The sequence below is a fragment of the Dendrobates tinctorius genome, unplaced genomic scaffold (assembly GCF_039654945.1).
Source record: "Dendrobates tinctorius isolate UK_male_01 unplaced genomic scaffold, ASM3965494v1 ptg000001l, whole genome shotgun sequence".
NCBI lineage: Eukaryota > Metazoa > Chordata > Amphibia > Anura > Dendrobatidae > Dendrobates > Dendrobates tinctorius.
This window is the reverse complement of record NW_027361669.1, coordinates 9,312,101-9,332,735: the sequence shown is the minus strand read 5'-3', so window position 1 is coordinate 9,332,735 and position 20,635 is coordinate 9,312,101. Positions and strand designations below refer to the sequence as shown.

The following is a 20,635-nucleotide window of genomic DNA, read 5'->3' as shown; positions in this document are numbered from 1 at the left end:
TGTGATGCCCCCACACGGTCTTAGGAGCAAATTCCTTAATTGATGTAAAAAGACATAAATCCATGCAACACATTCATTCCAGCATTGAGAGTGTCAAAGGTCATCATAAATTTATACTCATAGACTCTTCTCTCTCTCTGAGATGTGAAGTTACCTTTCAATACCAGTAATTTCATATCCATGTTGCTGTGATGAGGCGTGCAAAAATGTTTTGCCACAGGTAGAATCATTCTACCTGTGGCAAAACATTTTTGCACGCCTCATCACAGCAACATGGATATGAAATTACTGGTATTGAAAGGTAACTTCACATCTCAGAGAGAGAGAAGAGTCTGTGAGTATAAATTTATGATGACCTTTGACACTCTCAATGCTGGAATGAATGTGTTGCATGGATTTATGTCTTTTTACATCAATTAAGGAATTTGCTCCTAAGACCGTGTGGGGGCATCACAACACATTAGGAGACCCCAATCAGAGGACAATAAAACATCCGGACTCCTTATCTATGAACTGGAGCAATATTTATGTTTCGCCCTCTCCCATAATGATAGTTCTGCTTCACGTCACTTGTCTCATCTATTGCATATTTTCTGTGCTGTATTGTGCATAAATATGTGACTCTTCAGATTTTGTATTAGTCTATGCCTGATGAAGAGACCTGAGTAGTTTCGAAATCTTGCAATGTGTTACCATCTTTTCAGTTAGCCTTTAAAAGGTATCAACCACTGAGGACTCTCAATTCCAGGTATTACCATAGAGATGATGGGTGAAGAGATACATTCACAGTGTTGAAAAGTATTTTACAGTACAAATCACCTAATCAATTTTACAGGCAGTTAATATAGACATAAAAGTTTTGTTATTTTTCCATCATCTTTATTGTTAGTTATTTACTCAATGAATCTGCATTTTGGTGATATATACAGCCTTCAGATTTTATTTAAAATTGCTTATTCTCCAAGAATTTGTGACCTAGATTTAGGCCAGTAGGGTCTCGTTGTCCTGAACCAGTAAAAACATCACAGATTTTTTACTTTTGTTCTGTGTCCTGAAGCTGTGATGGCAGTGATGAGAATGGTTGCAGAGCATGCACTTCACTTGGAGCTTCAGACACAGATTCCTTTAACAATGAAGTCCATATGCTCTGTTTTGGGAGGTATTTAAGAAGCCACAGTCTTGCTCTGCAGGTCATGTAATCCAAACACATGCTACACCATCTAGGATGAGTCCTGTTTAAGAAAAAAAAGGCAAAATAAATGCAGAACTATACTAACTTACATTTATTCACCAATAAAATTAAAGGAGTAAATATCAGTTAAAAATCTGATCATAAGGCTGGGTTCACATTGCGTTAGGGGCAATGCGCTGAAGGCATGTTACATAGCGGCGCTAATGTTATGTAACGGATTGCCCACAAGACAGTAGCACATCCTAAAGCATGCCAAAATCGGCATGCATTAGCATTGATGCTTTACTTCATGATGCACCCTCGAACGCGGTCTACAGCGTTCGGGGGTGCATCAGGTCTAGCGCATGGCGAACGAACGCGTTCGCTGTGCATAGACCTGTATGGGCTAAAGCATGGTAGCGCATGGTAATGAACTGCTACCAAGCGTTAGCGCATATATTAGCGCTAGGGCACAAAAGATGTAAAAATTGACATCAGCCTTAGTGCATCCGTTTAATGGATCCATTAAACGGATGCCCCTAACGCAATGTGAACCTAGACTAGCACTATGGATACATCTTACATACACAGTTTCGCCAAGCAGTATGGTATTTGGTAATGCAACATTTATAAATTCAAACATTTTGTCATAACCTACATGTGCCATTGACGCAGTATCATATCATCTATAATACACCAAAACACATCTTTCAGCATACTGTTATTAGTGACCTCCATTTCAGGGACTAGGCTCATCCCTGATCATGGTTTTAAATTATCAGCGCACAGTAACAATGTGCTCTCTCGCCAGCTCTCCAGCATGACATCTAGATAAGACGAAAAGAAAGAGACAACTCCTTTCATAGAATATGTCATCTATAAGGTACCTGGATGTAAATGTTTATTTGTGATAGTGATTACATTTCATCAGTACTGTGGTAACAACAACTTGCAGCATCTCTTTACCATTGTTAAGGACATACTGGGACTTGTAGGTTCATATGATCCAATTATATATGGGACTGACTTGACATTACAGTGGATAGCTGTTTAACATTTATTTCTTGTATTCAAATACTTATGCTGGCTCTGCTAATGTAATCATGTACTGATGGTTCTGGTGATGTATTCATTTACTGATGGTGGTTCTGGTGCCATATTAATATACTGATTGTGGTGCTGGTAACACATTCATGTTTTTTTGGTATTCAGAGATAAATAATAGATACATCATGCTTACTTCCTTTCAAAATTAGCAGCAAACAGTGAGACCCAGCTACAGAGAAGTCTGACCAGAAGTGGTCTTCAAAAAATGATGGCCAAAAAGTCCTAACTTTGACATTTGAAACAAAGCCAAGCAGCTCAACTATGCATGAAAACACAGGAGCCGTACTGCAGAATGACTCATGAAACCCCTACCCTTGTACACGTGTTGTTCAGCCTTGTCAGTTAGTGCCTAGGCTGTTAATGCAGGTAGGAGGCAGAGTCAGGGACTAGCTTCAGCGCCAAGTAGTGGCTTTGCCTGTATGCCACTGTGCACTTGGTATGCACTCAACTGTAGCCAGCGACTATTAGTGGTGTTCGCAGGTGCGATGCCGTGCACTTAGTGGGTCTAGAGAGGCTCTAACCCCGCGTTCTTTGGGCAGAGTCTTGTGACCATACACTAGCGCTAACTCAGCTGTGCCCTGTGACAGTCAACCAAGTGCGGCATCTGTGTTCTGCAGTTCCGTGGCTCTGTGAAGCAACAGAGCCCGATGCTACTACACACTGGGTGGCGTTTAAACCACGTGTGCTCAGTGCGATACCGCCATTTTGTGTCCACCACTACCAAGCAGCAGTTAACATTTCTGCATGGTGGACCACGGGCTGCGAACGCACCTTATTACCATCTTATTATTATTTGGTGTGTTCCGCCAGCCCATAACAAGAAGAGTCCCTCTTTAAAAGGTTAGAGAACTTTCCTAAAATTTCTAACAAAAGCGTACACAAGTCAAGAGAATTGAGCAACCTCTTGGTAGAACTACAAGTCGCCAAGACTGAAGGAGACCTGCTAGACCATACATCCTTAGACACAGCCAGGGGTATCAAACCCATAATGCTGAAGCTACCTTGCAGTGTGAAAGAGAAATGGGTCAACCAGTGCTCAGATCACAAACAGCAACATAAGGTTTACCCATCCTTTCTTCTACCCTGTTCCAACAAATTCATTGTAAAGGAGAAGTTCGCCAACTTAGCACACTCAAAAGCCTGGGAAGATAGATACGCCATGGATTACTTGTGTGATTGGGACAAAGATCACCTAACGTGTGCTATCTTGCAAAAGACTAAACAGGATTATAAATTAGTCCATTCCATTGAAGATGAGACCTTTCTAGAGATAATGGATCAAGGATTTCACAAGTATGAAACCAATAGCTGGGTGGCCCCGCTACCATTCAAGTTACAGAGATCCTATCTTCCTAACAGCAGAGAGCTGGTCCACGCCCCTACAGTTACTTTCATTTTGTCCGGTGCATAGACCGGCGACACTATAAGATCTGCACAGACTATACCACATCAGACAGACGTACCAGTCCTAGGTGCAAGTGTGCCTCCATTCTACCCCGCTCTAAGTTAATGTTTATTTTAGGTCTTTATCCACTTGCCATCTCCAATTTCTTAATTTACAATACCGCCACTCATAATTGCTTTTGGGTCTCCTCCCACCTCGCCATACCCATCTGCATTGCTCCTGGTCACTTTGACTCTATGGTGTCTGTATACATTGCTATAACCTTCCTTATCTTAAGCTCTCCCTAACCCCTATGCTCCTATGTAGCACCTCATATTAGCTGACAGATAACAACCACAAATGCCCTATACTATATTTTAATGCATCTCCTTAATATATCCTGCACTCACACCGGGCATCTAAACACTATTGAATATATTGTACATATTTTTACTTATTAAGATTGTACATATATTCCCACTGTATATGTGATACCCATGTTGTGTTTTGCTTTTTCCTTAGCGACACTGTGAACAAAACCCAGGAAGGGTTGAAAAGTTTTACATTTACTGTCTCATTAATCCCTGCACATGTGACTATTCGTGCGTCTACAAATAAACCTTCATCTACATTATGAAATTCGAGTGTGCAGTGATTTTCACTACAGCCATACTAGATGCAGTAATCTATGTGGTTTGGTCATGGATGGAAGTCCAGGCTTGGCGTCAACAGATAGCGAGATGCAGCACTGTAGTGAACAGGACCAATCTCTGGGCAACGCTGCCCTTTGTCCAGTCCTCAGGGCCTTTCTTTTTTAATGTTGTAGCTCCATCCTAGACTTCTGGATTCAACCAGGTCTCACAGCTCACTGTGCATTGTACATCTATAAGTTCATGACATTCAACACGCAATATCTTCCTACACCTGGTAACTGCAGGAAGATCTGTACTACAGTGAACAGGCCAGGATATGCAGGTTTCAATGGGGGAAAGAAGAGGAGCCTTTGATGACCATACTGCTTGCAGTAAGCAACATATGAACTTGGCAGGTGAGCAATTAGGTGACTAAGTTTTTTAATTTTTTTACAGCTTATATTTATTATGTTCTGGGCTCTGGAGAGGCTCCAGAGCACAACAAGAGGGACATTCAATATGTGGAGAATGATTTCTCTGCAAATTAAATTTCCTGGGAAAATCCATGCAATTCTGAGAATTCAAATTTTGTCAAATTTTTTTTTTAGATCTACTGTGATAAAGTCACTGGTGGAGTAATGGAGGGGAGATATGTGTCAATGTGCATCATGTGAAACCAGAGTAGTTTTATCCAGCACACTATGTGTTGCGAGGGTAAAATTTAAGTTGCAATATGGGCTAGTTTTTATGTGAACATTCATAGTACGGGTGGGAGAATGTCCTCCATATCTCCACCTACAGAGTCAAGCACTGCTGAGTGCTAACAGGACCTTTGGTGATGTCACAATCATGTGAAAAGTCACATGGTCTGGGTCAAAGAGTGGCTTGTCCAGCCCTAATGTCCTGGTGCTGAAGCCAGATGGGGAGTGGGGCTTCTGTAACAATTACAGAAAGCTCAATAAGGTGTCCAAGTTCAACGCGTATCCAATGCCCAGGGTCAATGAGCTTGTTGAGAGGCTAGGGTCAGCTAGGCACATCACCACCCTGGACCTAACGAACGGGTACTGGCAAATTCTCATTTCTCCAAGTGCCAAGGAGAAGACTGCCTTCCCTACACCTGACTGGTGCTTTCAATATACCCGGATGCCGTTTGGACTTCAAGGAGCCCCAGCTACCTTCCAGAAGGCTATGGACCAGATACTAGTCCTTCACTAGAAGTACTCCACCGCTTACTTGGACAACATCCTGATTTTCAGCCCGGATTGGGGAAGTCACCTGCAGAAGGTCCAGGCGGTACTCAATGCACTGAGGAAGGTGGGGTTTACCATAAACCCAAAAAAGTGCACCCTTTGGAATGAAGAGGCAAAGTACTTGGGCTACATTGTTGCAAGGGGCTAGATAAAGCCACAAATAGACAAAGTGGAGGCAATCCAAAAGTGGCCACAGCTGGTCTCCAAAAAGCAGGCTAGAGAATTTTTGGGAATTGTGGGATATTATCGGTGATTTATCCCATACTTCACCATGATAGCTGCCCCCTGACTGATCTTTTCAAGAGCACAAAGTTGACGATGGTCAAATGGTCCTCTGAATCTGAGATGGCATTCCAAGAGTTGAAGTTTGTCCTATGCAGACAGTCAGTCTTGGTTGCACCAGACTTTACTAAAGAGTTTGTTCTCCAGATGGATACCTCCAAAGTTGATTTAGGAGCTGTGCTGTCCCAGGAAATAGATGGGGACGAACACCCAGTCCTATACCTAAGTAGGAAATTCTCTTCCTGTAAGAAGAACTATGCCATCATGGAGTAAGAGTGCTTGCTTCAAGTGGGCAACCGGTACCCTGAGATATTACCTATTTGGCAGAAAGTTCAGGCTAATATCAGATCATGCACCCCTGAGATGGATAAAGGAAAAGAAGGGGAAGAATGCCCAGGTAACAAGGTGGTTTCTGGTGCTCCAGGACTTTCCATGTTGAGCACAGGCCAGGGAGGTTGCATGGGAATGCAGATGCCCAGTTCAGAGTCCCCTACTTAGCAAGTGAAGGTGCCAAAACCCCTTGCTTTGGGCAAAGGGGGAGGATATGTGACAAAGTCACTGGTAGAGTAATGGAGGGCAGACTATGTGTCACTGTGCATGATGGCATCAGCTATGTGAAACCAGAGTAGTTTCCTCCAGCACACTGCGTGTTGTGAGGGTAAAATTAAAGTTGCATTATGGGCTGTTTTCTAAGTGGACATTCATAGTACGGGTGGGAGAACGTCCACCTAGAGAGCCAAGCACTGCTTTGTGCTAACAGGACCTTTGGTGATGTCACAATGATGTAATCAGTCACATGGTTTGGGTCTTAAATGGCCTGGCATTCAAGGCTTTCAGGGTTCATTGTGGTCCTAGAGAGGAAGCACTTCAGGAAAGTGTTGCTTGGACTTGTAAATGTGAACTTTATGTGTTCTACCAGCCGTGAGCCCCGAACTCAGAAGATCAGTGTTTTTTCTGACACAATTTTGTTTTGCTTTCCTGTTTTGCCCAGAGGGCTGTATTTACTTTACTACATCTTTGTTTATGCTGCCTACAATAAACCAAAGAAAGTTCTTAAAGCTGCAGAGCACCCGTGTCTACCTCTGTGTGCAGCCGAGTGAGCCAGTCTACCACGATACATATTCATATATACATACATATATACATATACACAGCATAGAAGTATTAACATTCATTTTCTCCCACTGTTGATGTGACTTTGAGAAATGGGGGAGCTGTAAATTGCCTAAAGCTGTCAGTTTGTATTAAGTTGTTTGGTGGATCCAGAAAATCTTGGCAGCATATAACAGCAATTTAATTGCAAAAGAAATATAAATTAAGTAGATATACTAATGAAGGAAAATTCAATTACAGATATGTTAAAGATTTTAGATAATATATGTATATGTAATGTTTGTTGCCTTCGGTAGAACCAATCATAAAATATGTAATATACTTTGTTCCCAGTCCCAGCAGGGTAAATGTGGGAACACTGTCATATCTATATATAGGCACAAATCTAGTTATTCTTTAAATGTGATCAATGGGGTAAGAGTGAGACGAGACAAAAACACTTTTATTTTTATAGACAGACTCTTGTCAGAGTGCTGCCATTAGCAATTAAAGGGATTAATGTACTGTAGATTTATCTGACTGATTATTCTTTGCCAACATTTTTTTTTATTCAATAAACTGACTGAAATTAATTATTGCACTAAAGCACAAACTTCAAATGCATTCTTTAAAAATATAGATTGTGAGATTTGCCTCTTCAGTATATTGGAACAAAGGTATTTAAAGTCACCTCTATTACAAAAATACATTTTCAGAGTATACAAAGGACAACGTTAAAAAAAGCTAGCTAAGTATGCCTAAGAGGCATGGCACCTGCCTGGGTGACTCTGACCCTGGAGCAGAGCCACATACTTCTTATCAGTTACAGCAAAAGTGACTTTGAGTCTATCAGTGACTGTAGAACACTTTATCAAATTAAGGTGTAATAAATCAGCCATAACATTAAAAGCAATGACAATTAAAGGGAATGAGGTTGATTATGCTATAATAACATCTATCAAAAAGTGTGATGTATGAGAAACAGTCACTCCTTAGTGATGATTTGTTGGATGCCAGAAAATGGGCAAGTGGAAAATTTGAGAAACTTTGACCACATTCAAACTGTAAAGGCTTGTGGAATTTACCTAGTGATCCAAAAAAGGGCTGCAGATGATCCAGAGACACAGTGTTTGGCACCTAGACCCACTAATTTAGAGTGAACACTAGTCCTGTTCTTTCCTTTTAGGCCGGTGTCACACTACAGCGAGATACGGCCGAGTCTCGCAGGTTAAAACCAAGCTCTGGCACCGGCACTCCGGAGCGCAGCGTGCAGCTCCATGTATTGCTGTGCGGCTGCACGCTCCGCGCCGGAGTGCCAGCGCCAGAGCTTGGTTTTAACCTGCGAGACTCGGCCGTATCTCGCTGTGTGTGATCCCGGCCTTACACAGAAAATCTACTGAAGCACAGATTTCTAAAAAAAAAAAAAATTAAGACTGGAAATAATGGCATTGTCAGAGCACACAAAGCATGCTGGCTTGCTGAACACTGAGCTATATAGCCACAGACAGGTCAGAATGCCCATACTGGTCCCTATCCACTTTTGAAAACACAATGGGCAAGTGCTGCTCAATTTCAAAAAGGGCTCCAGGTATTTCCAAGTTAATTACAGACAAATACGCTTAACAATTATTGTGAGAAAATATAAAGGGGCTTGTGTGTAAAGTATTATACTTTACTTTATGTAAAGTATAGTAGAAAAAACATTATAAGTCATAGCCAGCATGGCTTTACCAAGGACGGAAGCTGTCAGACTAACCTGATTAGGTTGTATGAAGAAATGGTGAATAGCTACCTGAACAGAGATGTAACTGCTAAAATAGTGTTTGTCATGATGCAGACCGGAGTTGGGTCCTGTCTCTCCTTTCCCGGTCAGGTCATGTAAGGGGTTAACTTTCTCTGCCTCATTCCAGTGTTGGGTCTGCTATTTCTCTGCGCTGCATCCTGCAGGCAGTGCCAGTTATATTTCCTGCTTACGGCGTATGTAGCTGGCTCTGGTGAAACCCTGATTTGTCCTGCTTCGTTTAGCTGTCTTAACCTGTGTCGTTCATTCCTCTCTTACCCACTCCAACTCTGTTTGTCCCTGTGTGTTTGGATTCCCTCGTACTCGACTCTGCTTTGGCTTTGACCTGATTCTGTCTCTTCCTTCTGGTACTTTTGCTATGGACTGGTACTGACCTTTTGGCGCTCCTCTGACTCTGTGTTTGGGATTCCCCTTGGTACTACGCTACTCTCTGTTATCGACCCGGCTTATCTAACTATTCTGCTGCCACCTGGTGGTAGCCTCGAAGCAGTTCTGCTGGTATGCTCTAAGCAGGATTGCAGCCCTCTCTCCACTCTACAGCCATCTAGTAGAGTTTGCATTTACCTGCGGTGTTGCAGTGTGACAGTGTTTTTCCACTTTACAATGCTATTTAACACTGTCCCACCTAAATGCATTTTGAGAAGCTGGCCACTGACATTTTCTCTCATGGATCACTGGAATGTTGATCTTATTGTTATGTTTATTAGAGATTTGCTTGCTCCTTAGTTTAAGATGCACAACTTTCTCCTGGAAAGTGTTCAGCCTCAGGAATCAATGTTTCCATATAGTGACAGAAGAAGACATGTGGGCTGGATCTCATGTATGCATAAGGCCTACATTAGCATCTCTGTCCTGCATCTACTGGGGGTATGAGCACCTTTTTTTCTCTCTGCAGGAGGCATCCATAACACACAAATCTGCTGACAGGCTGGAGACTGGGCTTCTGAAACATTTTTCAGCAAATGCTTAAGGGTGAATGTGTGAACTCTTCTCACCAGCCAGGAGTGCTAATCTAAGAGAAGGAGAACAATAAGCCACATGTCTGTTGAGTGCAGTGACATTGAGGGGTGAGGATCTGTTGCTGAGGTCCTGATGCTCATGTATAGATGGCCTATGAAGATAGGAGATTGGTTGCCGGCTGGAGCTGGACACACATGCTTCTGTAGTGAGATTTTGAGCAACTATCCTAAAGACTGTTGTTGCCGATTGGAGCTAGCTACATGTGATACGGTCGTGGAATCATTCATTTGGACTGTGACTACAGACTATACTGGCAGGAGATACAAAAGTTGTGGGACAGCCAAAAGTTGGGATAAAGTGGGTATTGCCTGGTACAGGGGCAGTGCAACTACTGGCATCAGGTTGGGATTTTGTGGACTGGGGGACATTGCACTGGGACCATCTACCTAAAATTGCTGTAATACTATGGATGTAGGGAATAAAAAATAGTTGCATGGGCATGGGTAACCCGCCAAGGTAATTATTATAACCCACAACTTCAAATACTCACATGCATAATGGGTGAATTAAAGTTTGTAGGCTTAGAAAATATGGTTTTTAATTGGATAAAAAACTGGCTCAAAGATCCACCCAGAGAGTTGAGATAGCAAGATCCATGATAGCAAGAAGTGCTAAACTATGTGGAATCGAGGAATATAGTGAAGCAATATTGCAAGTTAACCATGAATACTCAGAAGACCAATCCTAGTCTTTAACAAAATTCAAAACATGTTTACTGTCCCTTGTATAACTTGGTGAAAGGTAGGATATAGGTTTTAACTTCTCATCCACCCATTCACCAAGATGTTCCAACAGGGAATTAATCCCTGAAACGATGGGACGCAATGGAGGCGGAAAAATGGATTTATGCGTCTTAGATAGAACATGGAAAATATTTTCAGGAATAAAAAAAATCTGTCTTTTTTTTTCTGCAGAAATAATCTTTGGGATGTTGCTCCATAGTTTTTGATCTACATACAGTATGTGTTTTTTTGTGTGTAAGGTGTTCAATATTGATTGGTATGTGTTTTAACATTGATTATCCATCAGCTGTTTCACAAATGTCACTTCCTCTCCTGAGCAGGATATCAAGTCAGGAGTTTTGTTTTTTTATTCATTATGATTAAGACCCACACATGAGTCGAAACGCTTAACGTTTTATTCTCATGTGGGACAATCTGTCCCTTTCTGTTTTGATCTTCAACAAAGTTTTTAAGAGGATTTGAATAAAGTAAAAGTTTTTTTATTATCAAGAAGATGAACTGGATCATTATGGATTCCCCTTCTTGGTAGGAGTATTCCATAATAGCCAGTAAAAGTTTTTTTATTATCAAGAAGATGAACTGGATCTTTATGGATTACCCTTCTTGGTTGAGAATACCATAATAGCCAGATCTTTAGAGATAAGAGATCAATATTTGAACTGTATATTGAACAGCAATTCTGAAATTTTGCAGTATATAAAAAAGCAATAAAACAGTTGCAGGTTCAAGTCGCTTAGGTGGACTAATATGCTTGGATACAGCACTCTGTGAACAGCCAACTTCTTTAGCAATGACCTTTTGTGGCTTACCCTCCTTGTGGAGTGTGTCAATGACTACCTTCTGGACATCTATCAAGTCAGCAGTCTCCCCCATTATTGTGGAGTCTACTGTAAAAGACTAAGGAACTTTTTAAATACTTAGGAAGCCTTTGCAGGTGTTTTTTGTTAATTATTCTAATATACTGAGATAATGACTTTTGGGTTTTCATTGGCTGTTAGCCACAATCATCAACATTAACAGAAATAGACCCGTGAAATAGATCACTCTGTCTGTAATGACTCTATATAATATATGACCTTCACGTTTTGTATTGAAGAACTGAAATAAATTAATTTTTTTATGACTTTCTAATTTGGTGAGAAGCACGTGTACATACCCTAAAATGATACACATAAAGAAATTGCTAAGTAAAAATACAAGCTCTCATACAGCTCCCTCAATTAAAAAAAATAATAGTTAAATATCTGAAAAAAATAATGACGCAAATAAAAATTTTTAACAAAAATTTTAATCCACTAAAAAAAAAAATAGGTTTGGACTTATTGTAATTTCACTGACCTGAAAATACATACTGCCCGATCATTCTTACTACACAATGAATTAAATGAAAGCAAAATTCAAAAGCAACTGCAAAATAGTTTTTTTCTAACAGTTTTTTGTTACTTGCCCATGTAGAAAAGATGTTCACTTAATGCTAAAACTGACCTGCCATTATGATTTTCCAGGTCATTAGATACCAAACATGTATAGATTTTTTTTTTTATTTAAGTGGTGAAAAAAAAAAAGTCGCCATTTACCAAGACCTGTAATGTCTCCACTGTCCATGATCTGGGACTGTGTGAGGGCTTATGTTTTGCGTGCCGAGCTGACGTTTCTATTGATACGATTTTGGTGTAAATATGATCTGTTGATAACCCGTTATTTCATTTCAGCGCAATGCTGCAGAGATTAAAAAAAACGAATTCAAGCGGTTTGATTTTTTTTTCATGTAATGCCATTTATCGATTGGTTTAATTCTTTTTATATGTTGGTAGATCGAGCGATTCTGAACTCAGCAATACCAAATATGTGTATTTTTATTTTTTTTTTAGGCTGGGTTCACATTAGCATTTGTGTGCGCAGCATATCGTCTGCATGCGCAAAGCATGTCAAAACGCATACAAACGCATGTTTGCACAGCGTTTTTTATCCGCATCAGCTTACGCATGATGGCAAAAAAACGATGCATTTGCATGTGTTTTTTGCATGCGTTTGCGTTTTTTTCAGCACATGTGTTCGGAGAATTTCCTTGACACAAGCCATACCCAATGGGTGTGTCTCATTTCCCGGACATGGTTATGTGAAAAACGCATGCATTTCGAACACATGCGTACGCATGCGTTTCCATAGGCAGTAATGTGTTTATTTGACGCACTCATCCACATGCGCATGAATGCGCATATTTGACGGATTTTTGCCGCTTCCAAAAATCCAACATGATGCGTTCGCCGGACCCCACCGCACACCGAAAAATAACGCATGCGTACGCTGACGCATGCGAACTAATGCAAACACATGCAGCAGCAGACGAAACTCTGACTTTTTTTGCCCTAGTCAGACCATTTTCATTTGAAACAAATTTTGTTTAATGAAACCCGATCCGACCAAAGTCGCTCAACTCTACTCACAGCACCACACAAAAGTGATACTAGCACACCCACGTGCCCCGCTGGGAGTCTTTTAAACCCTAAGCTCCTCCCCAAACACTCATGCACAGTCGGCCGAGCCAATCCGTAGCTGCCACATCACCAGAGCAGTTAACGTCCGACCACCAATGAGACGATGCCACATCACGGCTCATTAACGTGATTTTCGGACTTAGACTCCAGAGCGCAAGGCTGCCCCTGCATAACACCGGTTACCATAAATTTGACTGGAGAGCCAGAAGTAACCAAGCATATGGCATGACCCTAAGCAAGATGTTGGGGCAAACGTCTGTGCTGAGCAGCAGTCTCAGCGGCTGAACCAGAATAGGAAACCACAGGACCAGGCAATACTTAGAATCTATCCTGGTGGAGTGGGAGAATCCTAGCACATACATTTTTAAATGTGTGCCTTTGAGGCTTTGAACAGTTTACATTATCTGCTTTTATATTTTTGTGCTGCTTAGAAATTCCCTATCAGGACAACTTGCATCCTTTGCTTTTAGCTGGTTTATTATTTTACCTACAGTGCTTATCTTGTCAAGAAAACAAAACTAGTCTTTGGAGAGAGTTTCTGTTTATTTCAATACAAACAAGCATATGTCATTGCTGTTTTATTACTAGTACATACTGTGTGAGGTTTCTTTTTCTTTTGTAAATGTTAAAGGGGTAGTCCATTATCTAAAATATATTTTCTAACTATCAGGCTATGTGCACACGTTGCGGAACTGCCGCAGAAATTTCTGTGGGAATTCTGCAACTCCCTGCCACTGGAAATACGCTAGAATTCTGTATGCGTAATTCCCGCGTATTTCCCACGAAAAACTAGCATTTTGCAAGCGTAATTAGCTTTCAGAATGCTAGCGTTTTCCAGGCGATCTGTAGCATTGCTTGGAAAACTAATTGACAGGTTGGTCACACATATCAAACATAGTGTTTGACAAGTGTAACCAACTTTTTACTATTGAGGCTGCCTATGCGGCATCAGTAGTAAAAAGATCTAATGTTAAAAATTAAAAAAAATTAAAAATCATGTTTTTCTCACCTTCCGGCGTCCCACACAGCGCTCCCGTTCCTTGCGATGCTCCCAGCATCTTACAATCCCAACGATGCCTTGCGACAATGACATTTGATGACGCAGCGGTCTCGCGAGACCGCTACGGCATCGCGAGACTGCTACGTCATCTCAGGTCATTGTCGCAGGCATCAATGGGACCGGAAGATGCCGGGAGCATCGCTGAGGTCTGGGGACGCTACGTGGGACGCCGAAAGGTGAGAATATCACCATTTTTTATTTTAATTCTTTTTTTACAGGGATATGTACCCAGAGCCTGAAGGACAGTCTCCTCTCCTCCAGAACGTGGGTACCATCAACACATTTTCCGCTTACATTGTGAATGGTGGCTATATTCACATGCGGAAATTAAGCGGAACAATGTATTCCTATGTTTGCGGAATTCCCGTGATTCCGCACAAAGAATGAGCCTGCTGCGTATTTTTCCACGATGCGATTTTGCAGTGGAAAAATACGCAGAATTAGCACAGCATGTGCGGAATGCCATTGAATTCAATTGGTTGCTTATTTTATGCATTTTTGCAGCATTTTTCGTGGTGAAAAAACGCAGCAAAAACGCATAAAATCCACCGGAATTCCAGACGTGTGCACACAGCCTCAATCTTTACATCCTAACCACTTTTGTAGTTAGCTTTATTACACAACACCTTACTTTTCCTTATCCAGCTAATCTATAAATGTGCTTTTTTCCTCTACATCCTGTGAGAGGAATCTCAAAGATAACGTAACAGGAGGCTGGGGCTGCACTCACTCCATGTGAAGTCCATCGCTCTTCCTCAAATAGGACATCACAGGGGGCACAGATGCAGTTACTCACTAGTTTCTTGCATTGCATTCTGTATAAAAGACTATATCACTTAATGAACAAGCATTTTGCTCGTTCATTGGGTAATCATTAAATGAGCATTTTAAAGGGAATCTGTCACCGCACTTGACCTATCTGAACTAATAATATGAGCACATACACTCACTGGCCACTTTATTAGGTACACCTGTCCAACTGTGTGTTAAGACTTAATTTCTAATCAGCCAATCACATGGCGGCAACTCAGTGCATTTAGGCATGTAGACATGGTCAAGACAATCTCCTGCAGTTCAAACCGAGCATCAGTATGGGGAAGAAAGGTGATTTGAGTGCCTTTGAACGTGGCAAGATTGTTGGTGCCAGAAGGGCTGGTCTGAGTATTTCAGAAACTGCTGATCTACTGGGATTTTCACGCACAACCATCTCTAGGGTTTACAGAGAATGGTCCGAAAAAGAAAAAAAATCCAGTGAGCGGCAGTTCTGTGGCCGGAAATGCCTTGTTGATGCCAGAGGTCAGAGGAGAATGGGCATACTGGTTCGAGCTGATAGAAAGGCAACAGTGACTCAAATTGCCACCCGTTACAACCAAGGTAGGCAGAAGAGCATCTCTGAACGCACAGTGCGTCGAACTTTGAGGCAGATGGGCTACAGCAGCAGAAGACCACACTGGGTACCACTCCTCTCAGCTAAGAACAGGCATCTGATGGCTACTTTCAGCAGGATAATGCGCCATGTCATAAAGCTCGAATCATCTCAGATTGGTTTCTTGAACATGACAATGAGTTCACTGTACTCAAATGGCCTCCTCAGTCACCAGATCTCAATCCAATAGAGCATCTTTGGGATGTGGTGGAACGGGAGATTCGCATCAGGGAGGTGCAGCCGACAAATCTGCGCCAACTGTGTGATGCCATCATGTCAATATGGTCCAAAATCTCTGAGGAATGCTTCCAGCACCTTGTTGAATCTCTGCCACGAAGAATTGAGGCAGTTCTGAAGGCAAAAGGGGGTCCAACCCGTTACTAGCATGGTGTACCTAATAAAGTGGCCAGTGAGTGTAGTTATAGACTGCTGAAAAAAGTCTGACCTGTATGCCTCATTTCAGATGCATTGTTGTTGAAAAATCATCTTTTATCGCTTTATATAAGTTACCACTTTCAGGCAATTGGGAGGGTACTGTCCAGAAGATAACTCTGCCTCCAGAGCTTATTTTACATGGTGGAGGCATTTCTAGTGTGAGACAGCAACTAATACACTAGAGAAATTAAATTTTTTGCAGCTCTTAAGCTCGGCTGAATTGTAACAATTAGTGATGAGCAAGCATGCTCAGCACTGCTCGACACTCAGTCGAGCATAGAAGTATTAATTTATGTACGCTCGTTACTCGATCATGTATCGCTCATGCTCGAGCGGCATACTCAAATCCCGGACCTGCATGTTTTACGGTTGTTAGACAGCCAAAAACATGTTGGGATTGCCCATCACACACACACACTATTCTCTGGATTGCAAAACAAAACCCAGATAATTAAAATTCGGGAAAAAAGGGGAGTTTATGTATCCAGAATAGAATAGCCAATATTTTATTAGTAAATCATAACAAAACAATTAATCAGTAAAAAAATTAACATAGATGCTTGTGTCAAAAAAGTGATGCAGCTGAAAAAATATAAATCAGAAATAAGGTTATTTCTTATAACAGTATAATCATATACATAGAAGATAAATTGGTCCTGTGGAGACAGTCCTCCGTAATTGCAGGGAAAAGAATTACCGTACTTTAATCAGGGATTTTGAAACATACAAACCTGTTTGGCTAAGTGCCTCATCATTGAATAGTACATTTATAAGGCTGGTTGAGGCAAAAATTAAACAATCAGACCCAGGCCATGTAAATGGCATGCAAAGGGTTGCAATGATAGTGGATAAAGTATTCATGCATATGTCTTACCTGATACAAAGGTCAAGTGCTGAGTGACCACTGTGTCTCCCACCCCAACGCGCGTTTTGCCTATTTTTCTTCCGGGGCCCCGAGAAGGAGAATAGTTGAAAAATAGGTGAAACTGACATTGGGGTGGGTGATGCAGTGGTCACTCAGCACTTGACTTTTGTATCAGGTAAAACATATGCACTAATAATTAATCCATACTTTTCCATATAATTGTACTATTCCATGATTGTATTAACATTTCAAAACATATGCACTGAGGCACTTTATTGTAATGTTATTCTGAATCTTAGAATGTTATATGTTTCAAAATCCCTGATTAAAGTAATTCTTTTCCCTGCAATTACGGAGGACTGCCTCCACATGACCAATTTAGCTTCTATGTACATGATTACCATGATTATACTGTTAAAAGAAATAACCTTATCTCTGAATCATATTTTTTCAGCTGCATCTATTTTTTGCCACGTGGCATCTATTTTTAATTTTTTGCTAATTAATTGTTTTGCTATGATTTACTAATCAAATATTGTCTATTCTATTTTGGATTTAAACACTCTCCTTTTATTCCGGATTTTCGTAATATTGGTTTTGTTTTGCATGTCAAGTTACGGAGTGTGACCTTTGAGCTGTAAAAGTTTTTATGGAATATATGGATGCAATGTTCTCTGGAAGCAGTTCAAGGAGAGTTGTTATAGGAGGGAGAGCTTATATTTAACCTTATAAAAAAAATAAATTTAAAAAACAACACGAGGTCCCTCTTATTTGGACACCTCTCCATTACCATTCCCAATGGTTGATGATAGCTGACATTGCACTGCTGACATCAACCCACAAAAATATTATACTGATTCCCATTACACCAGGGCAATCGAGAAGAGCCAGGCAAAGCACCAGAATTGGCGCATCTAACGTATGCTCCAATTTTAGGGTGGCTGTGAGCTGTTTTTTTTAGGCTGGGAATAGCCAGAAAACTAGGGACCTTATCAGCCTGAAAATAAAAGGCTGCAGCTGTCTAATTTACCTTGGCTGGTTCATGTAAAGTCAGGAGGCAGAGTTATCTTCCAGGCATCCTCCCCATAGCCTGGAAGTGGTCATTAACATGAAGTGATGAAAGATGATTTATCTGCAGCAAGACATCTGATATGAGACACACAGGTAGGGCTGTTTTCAGCATTCTGTAACCTGTATGCCTTTATTAATAGTTTAGGTAGGTCAAATGTGGTGACAGATTAATTTTAACAGCAATCCTTCCCAATTATTTTGTTAATGCCCCTTTACATTACATGTATTCTTACCTGTGCTGATAATGACATCAATGAGAAGTGTCATCTCAGTAGCCACTGAGTTCAGGATTTTTAAGAATTTTTGTTTTACTTTAGATAAGGACATGTCAAAGAAACAGCATAATGCAATGTAAAACTGATGGATGATAATAATTATAATCATAAATTATGGTCATACAAACATGCAACTTTAACCTTTAACCCTTTCCAGGCTCAATGACAATTGAACAAAAATCCACACTCACCCAATGCGCTCTTGACCATATTTTAGTTATCTCCTGGAATATCCAACCTAGTCCACTGATCCAGCTGGATGCTGCATAAAGCCCTCTGAAGTTTAAGGTCATGGAGGCGGGCCTTGTACAGGGCTACAAATCCAGAATGATATGTAACCTATGGTCCTGAGCTGGAAAGGGTTAAATCATAAAAAAATGCATCAGTGGAGAAGAACACTGAAAAGGTTTAAATATAACTCACAAACAGTATTTGCCATTATTAAATTGTGTCTTATAAAACATGCACAAAAATAATTAAAGCAGCACTGGTGTAAAACAATATGGGCGATCATGCTCTTTTCAAATGTGTACGGCTGGCATTAGACCTTGTGTGGATGGTGTACCTTGAAAATCCATGTTAGATGGCGGTGTAATCCGTGCCCACCTAGCCTGGTTGACAGCTCCTAAGTGTCGCTCCTGAGATCTCACACTGCTTAGTATAAGCTGCCATCAACCAGGCTGGGTATGTACACTTGAACTCACTCTATAGCTAAAATCATAAAATGCTCACTTTAGTGAGAGGATTATACAGCTGTTCCAATTTAAAAAAAGGGAGGAATGACTCGTACAAAAGATTGGTTGCACTTGCTAAGTTTCAACAATATAAATCTATATTATATAGCAAATACTAAACCTAGACAAGACAAATAAAAACATTTAAAATGTGCACATGCACATTCCACCAGAACCGTGTTTCTTAGCCGAAATCTTTCACAGGCTTTGACAAAGACGGGCTTTGACAAAGACCGTCTGGTCGAAACGCGTAGCCTGTCATCTCTGTTGTGGTGAGGTTATATGGAGAGTCTTCACCATTGTAAGTTTTAATGGTTTTTCATTAAAGAAGATTTTAATAGCAGCTGGAGCAGAACTTTCCTTCTATGCAATAAAGTGCCTTGTCACCCAGGTAAGTGGGGGCTTATATGGAATGAGGACCCCATGAGATTGGACTAGTAGAGAACCGTGCGCATCACTAAGGATACTAAGGAAGGTGCCATAGTAGGATCCCACACCATGAAGTAATAAAAAATAAACTAGGCACTCAACTTAAAGATGAATTTTTTGACTTTTTAATGTAGTCAAGGCACAACGTTTCAGCCACATTGGCCTTTATCAATTACAAACTATACAGGAGTGTCAGGGATTCGTGGAAATCCTGTGGATATTTAGTGAGGCATGTCTTGGTGTGGTCACTTTCACAAGGGTATGGGACGTTAAAGAGGAAAAACCATAGAACTGACAAGCGGCGGACCATGCGTCTTCCTCCAGGCACGTGCACACATTCAGGTCCCCTGACTTGTTTACCATTGGGGTTTTTCCACTTTAACGCCCCATACTCTTGTGAAAGTGACCATACCGAGACGTGCCTCACTAAATATCCACAGGATTCCCACGAATCCCTGACACGCCTGTATAGTTTGTAATTGATAAAGGCCAATGTGGCCGAAACGTTTTGCCTTGACTATGTTAAAAAGTCAAAAAATTCATGTTTAAGTTGAGTGCCTAGTTTATTTTTATTACCCCATGAGATTGTAGACCCCATGTGTATTTCCACAGGAGGTAGCTACCTAACGCGTCATCATTAATCCTTTTTTTTAATAATGCATGTTTTCCATGTATTTTGGCTAGTACTTCATAAATATACACGTGGTGCCCTCTTCATTGGGATTTTTTTCTTATACAGACATTCTGACATAGAAATTCAAAGTAAGTATTTCAGCATAATTTCTGGTGAAAGATCCATTTTTCAAATATTTTCCTAAATATATGTCCTTTTAGCAACACTAAGACAAAATAGTATTAAAATAGAAATACCGTATAATTAGTATTTACATATATTAGGATTGGTTGTTTTGTATCACAGCAGAAACAAAATGTGTTACTGATTTGATGTTGCTTCTGGGTGACAGCTAATTTTGCATGTTTTTGGGGCATAAAGCATAGACAGGAAGACCCTATATGCAACTAGTCTTCCGAAAGAGAACCATTACTATGATTTAGGCCGGGGTCACACTTGCGAGTGTGATGCGAGAAACTAGCATCAATACCCGACGCTGCCACCGGCACTCGGGACCGGAGTGTGCAGATGCATGTATTTCTATGCAGCCGCATCTCCGGTCCGAGTGCAGGCCGCAGCGCCCGGTATTGTTGCGAGAGACTTGCGCAAGTTTCTCACATCATACTCGCAAGTGTGACCCTGGACTTAGTTAGGCAATCCTAGCTGTATACTGATAAGGGGCAAGCACTCTCAGTCATCAGCGGATGGATGAATGTCTTGTCTACTATACATGGTCATGGTTTCAAG

General features: G+C 41.0%; 1 protein-coding gene across 2 annotated transcripts in view; it reads right to left on the bottom strand.

The window, feature by feature from the left end:
• Positions 1-719: 719 nt before the first annotated feature.
• Positions 720-20,635, bottom strand: part of HRH2 (histamine receptor H2) — a 235,458-nt gene continuing 215,542 nt past the window's right edge. Inside the window, exons 3-4 of one of the 2 annotated variants that reach the window (XR_012228401.1) lie at positions 18,304-18,464; positions 1,113-1,232 (exon numbers count right to left, since the gene is read on the bottom strand). Coding sequence is in view for 1 of the 2 variants with exons in the window: in XM_073565166.1 (XP_073421267.1) it covers positions 1,034-1,232 (199 nt within the window). In the remaining variant the exon portion in view is untranslated. Of the gene's footprint in view, positions 1,233-18,303; positions 18,465-20,635 lie in introns of both variants that reach the window. The other variant, XM_073565166.1, reaches the window with a different exon arrangement.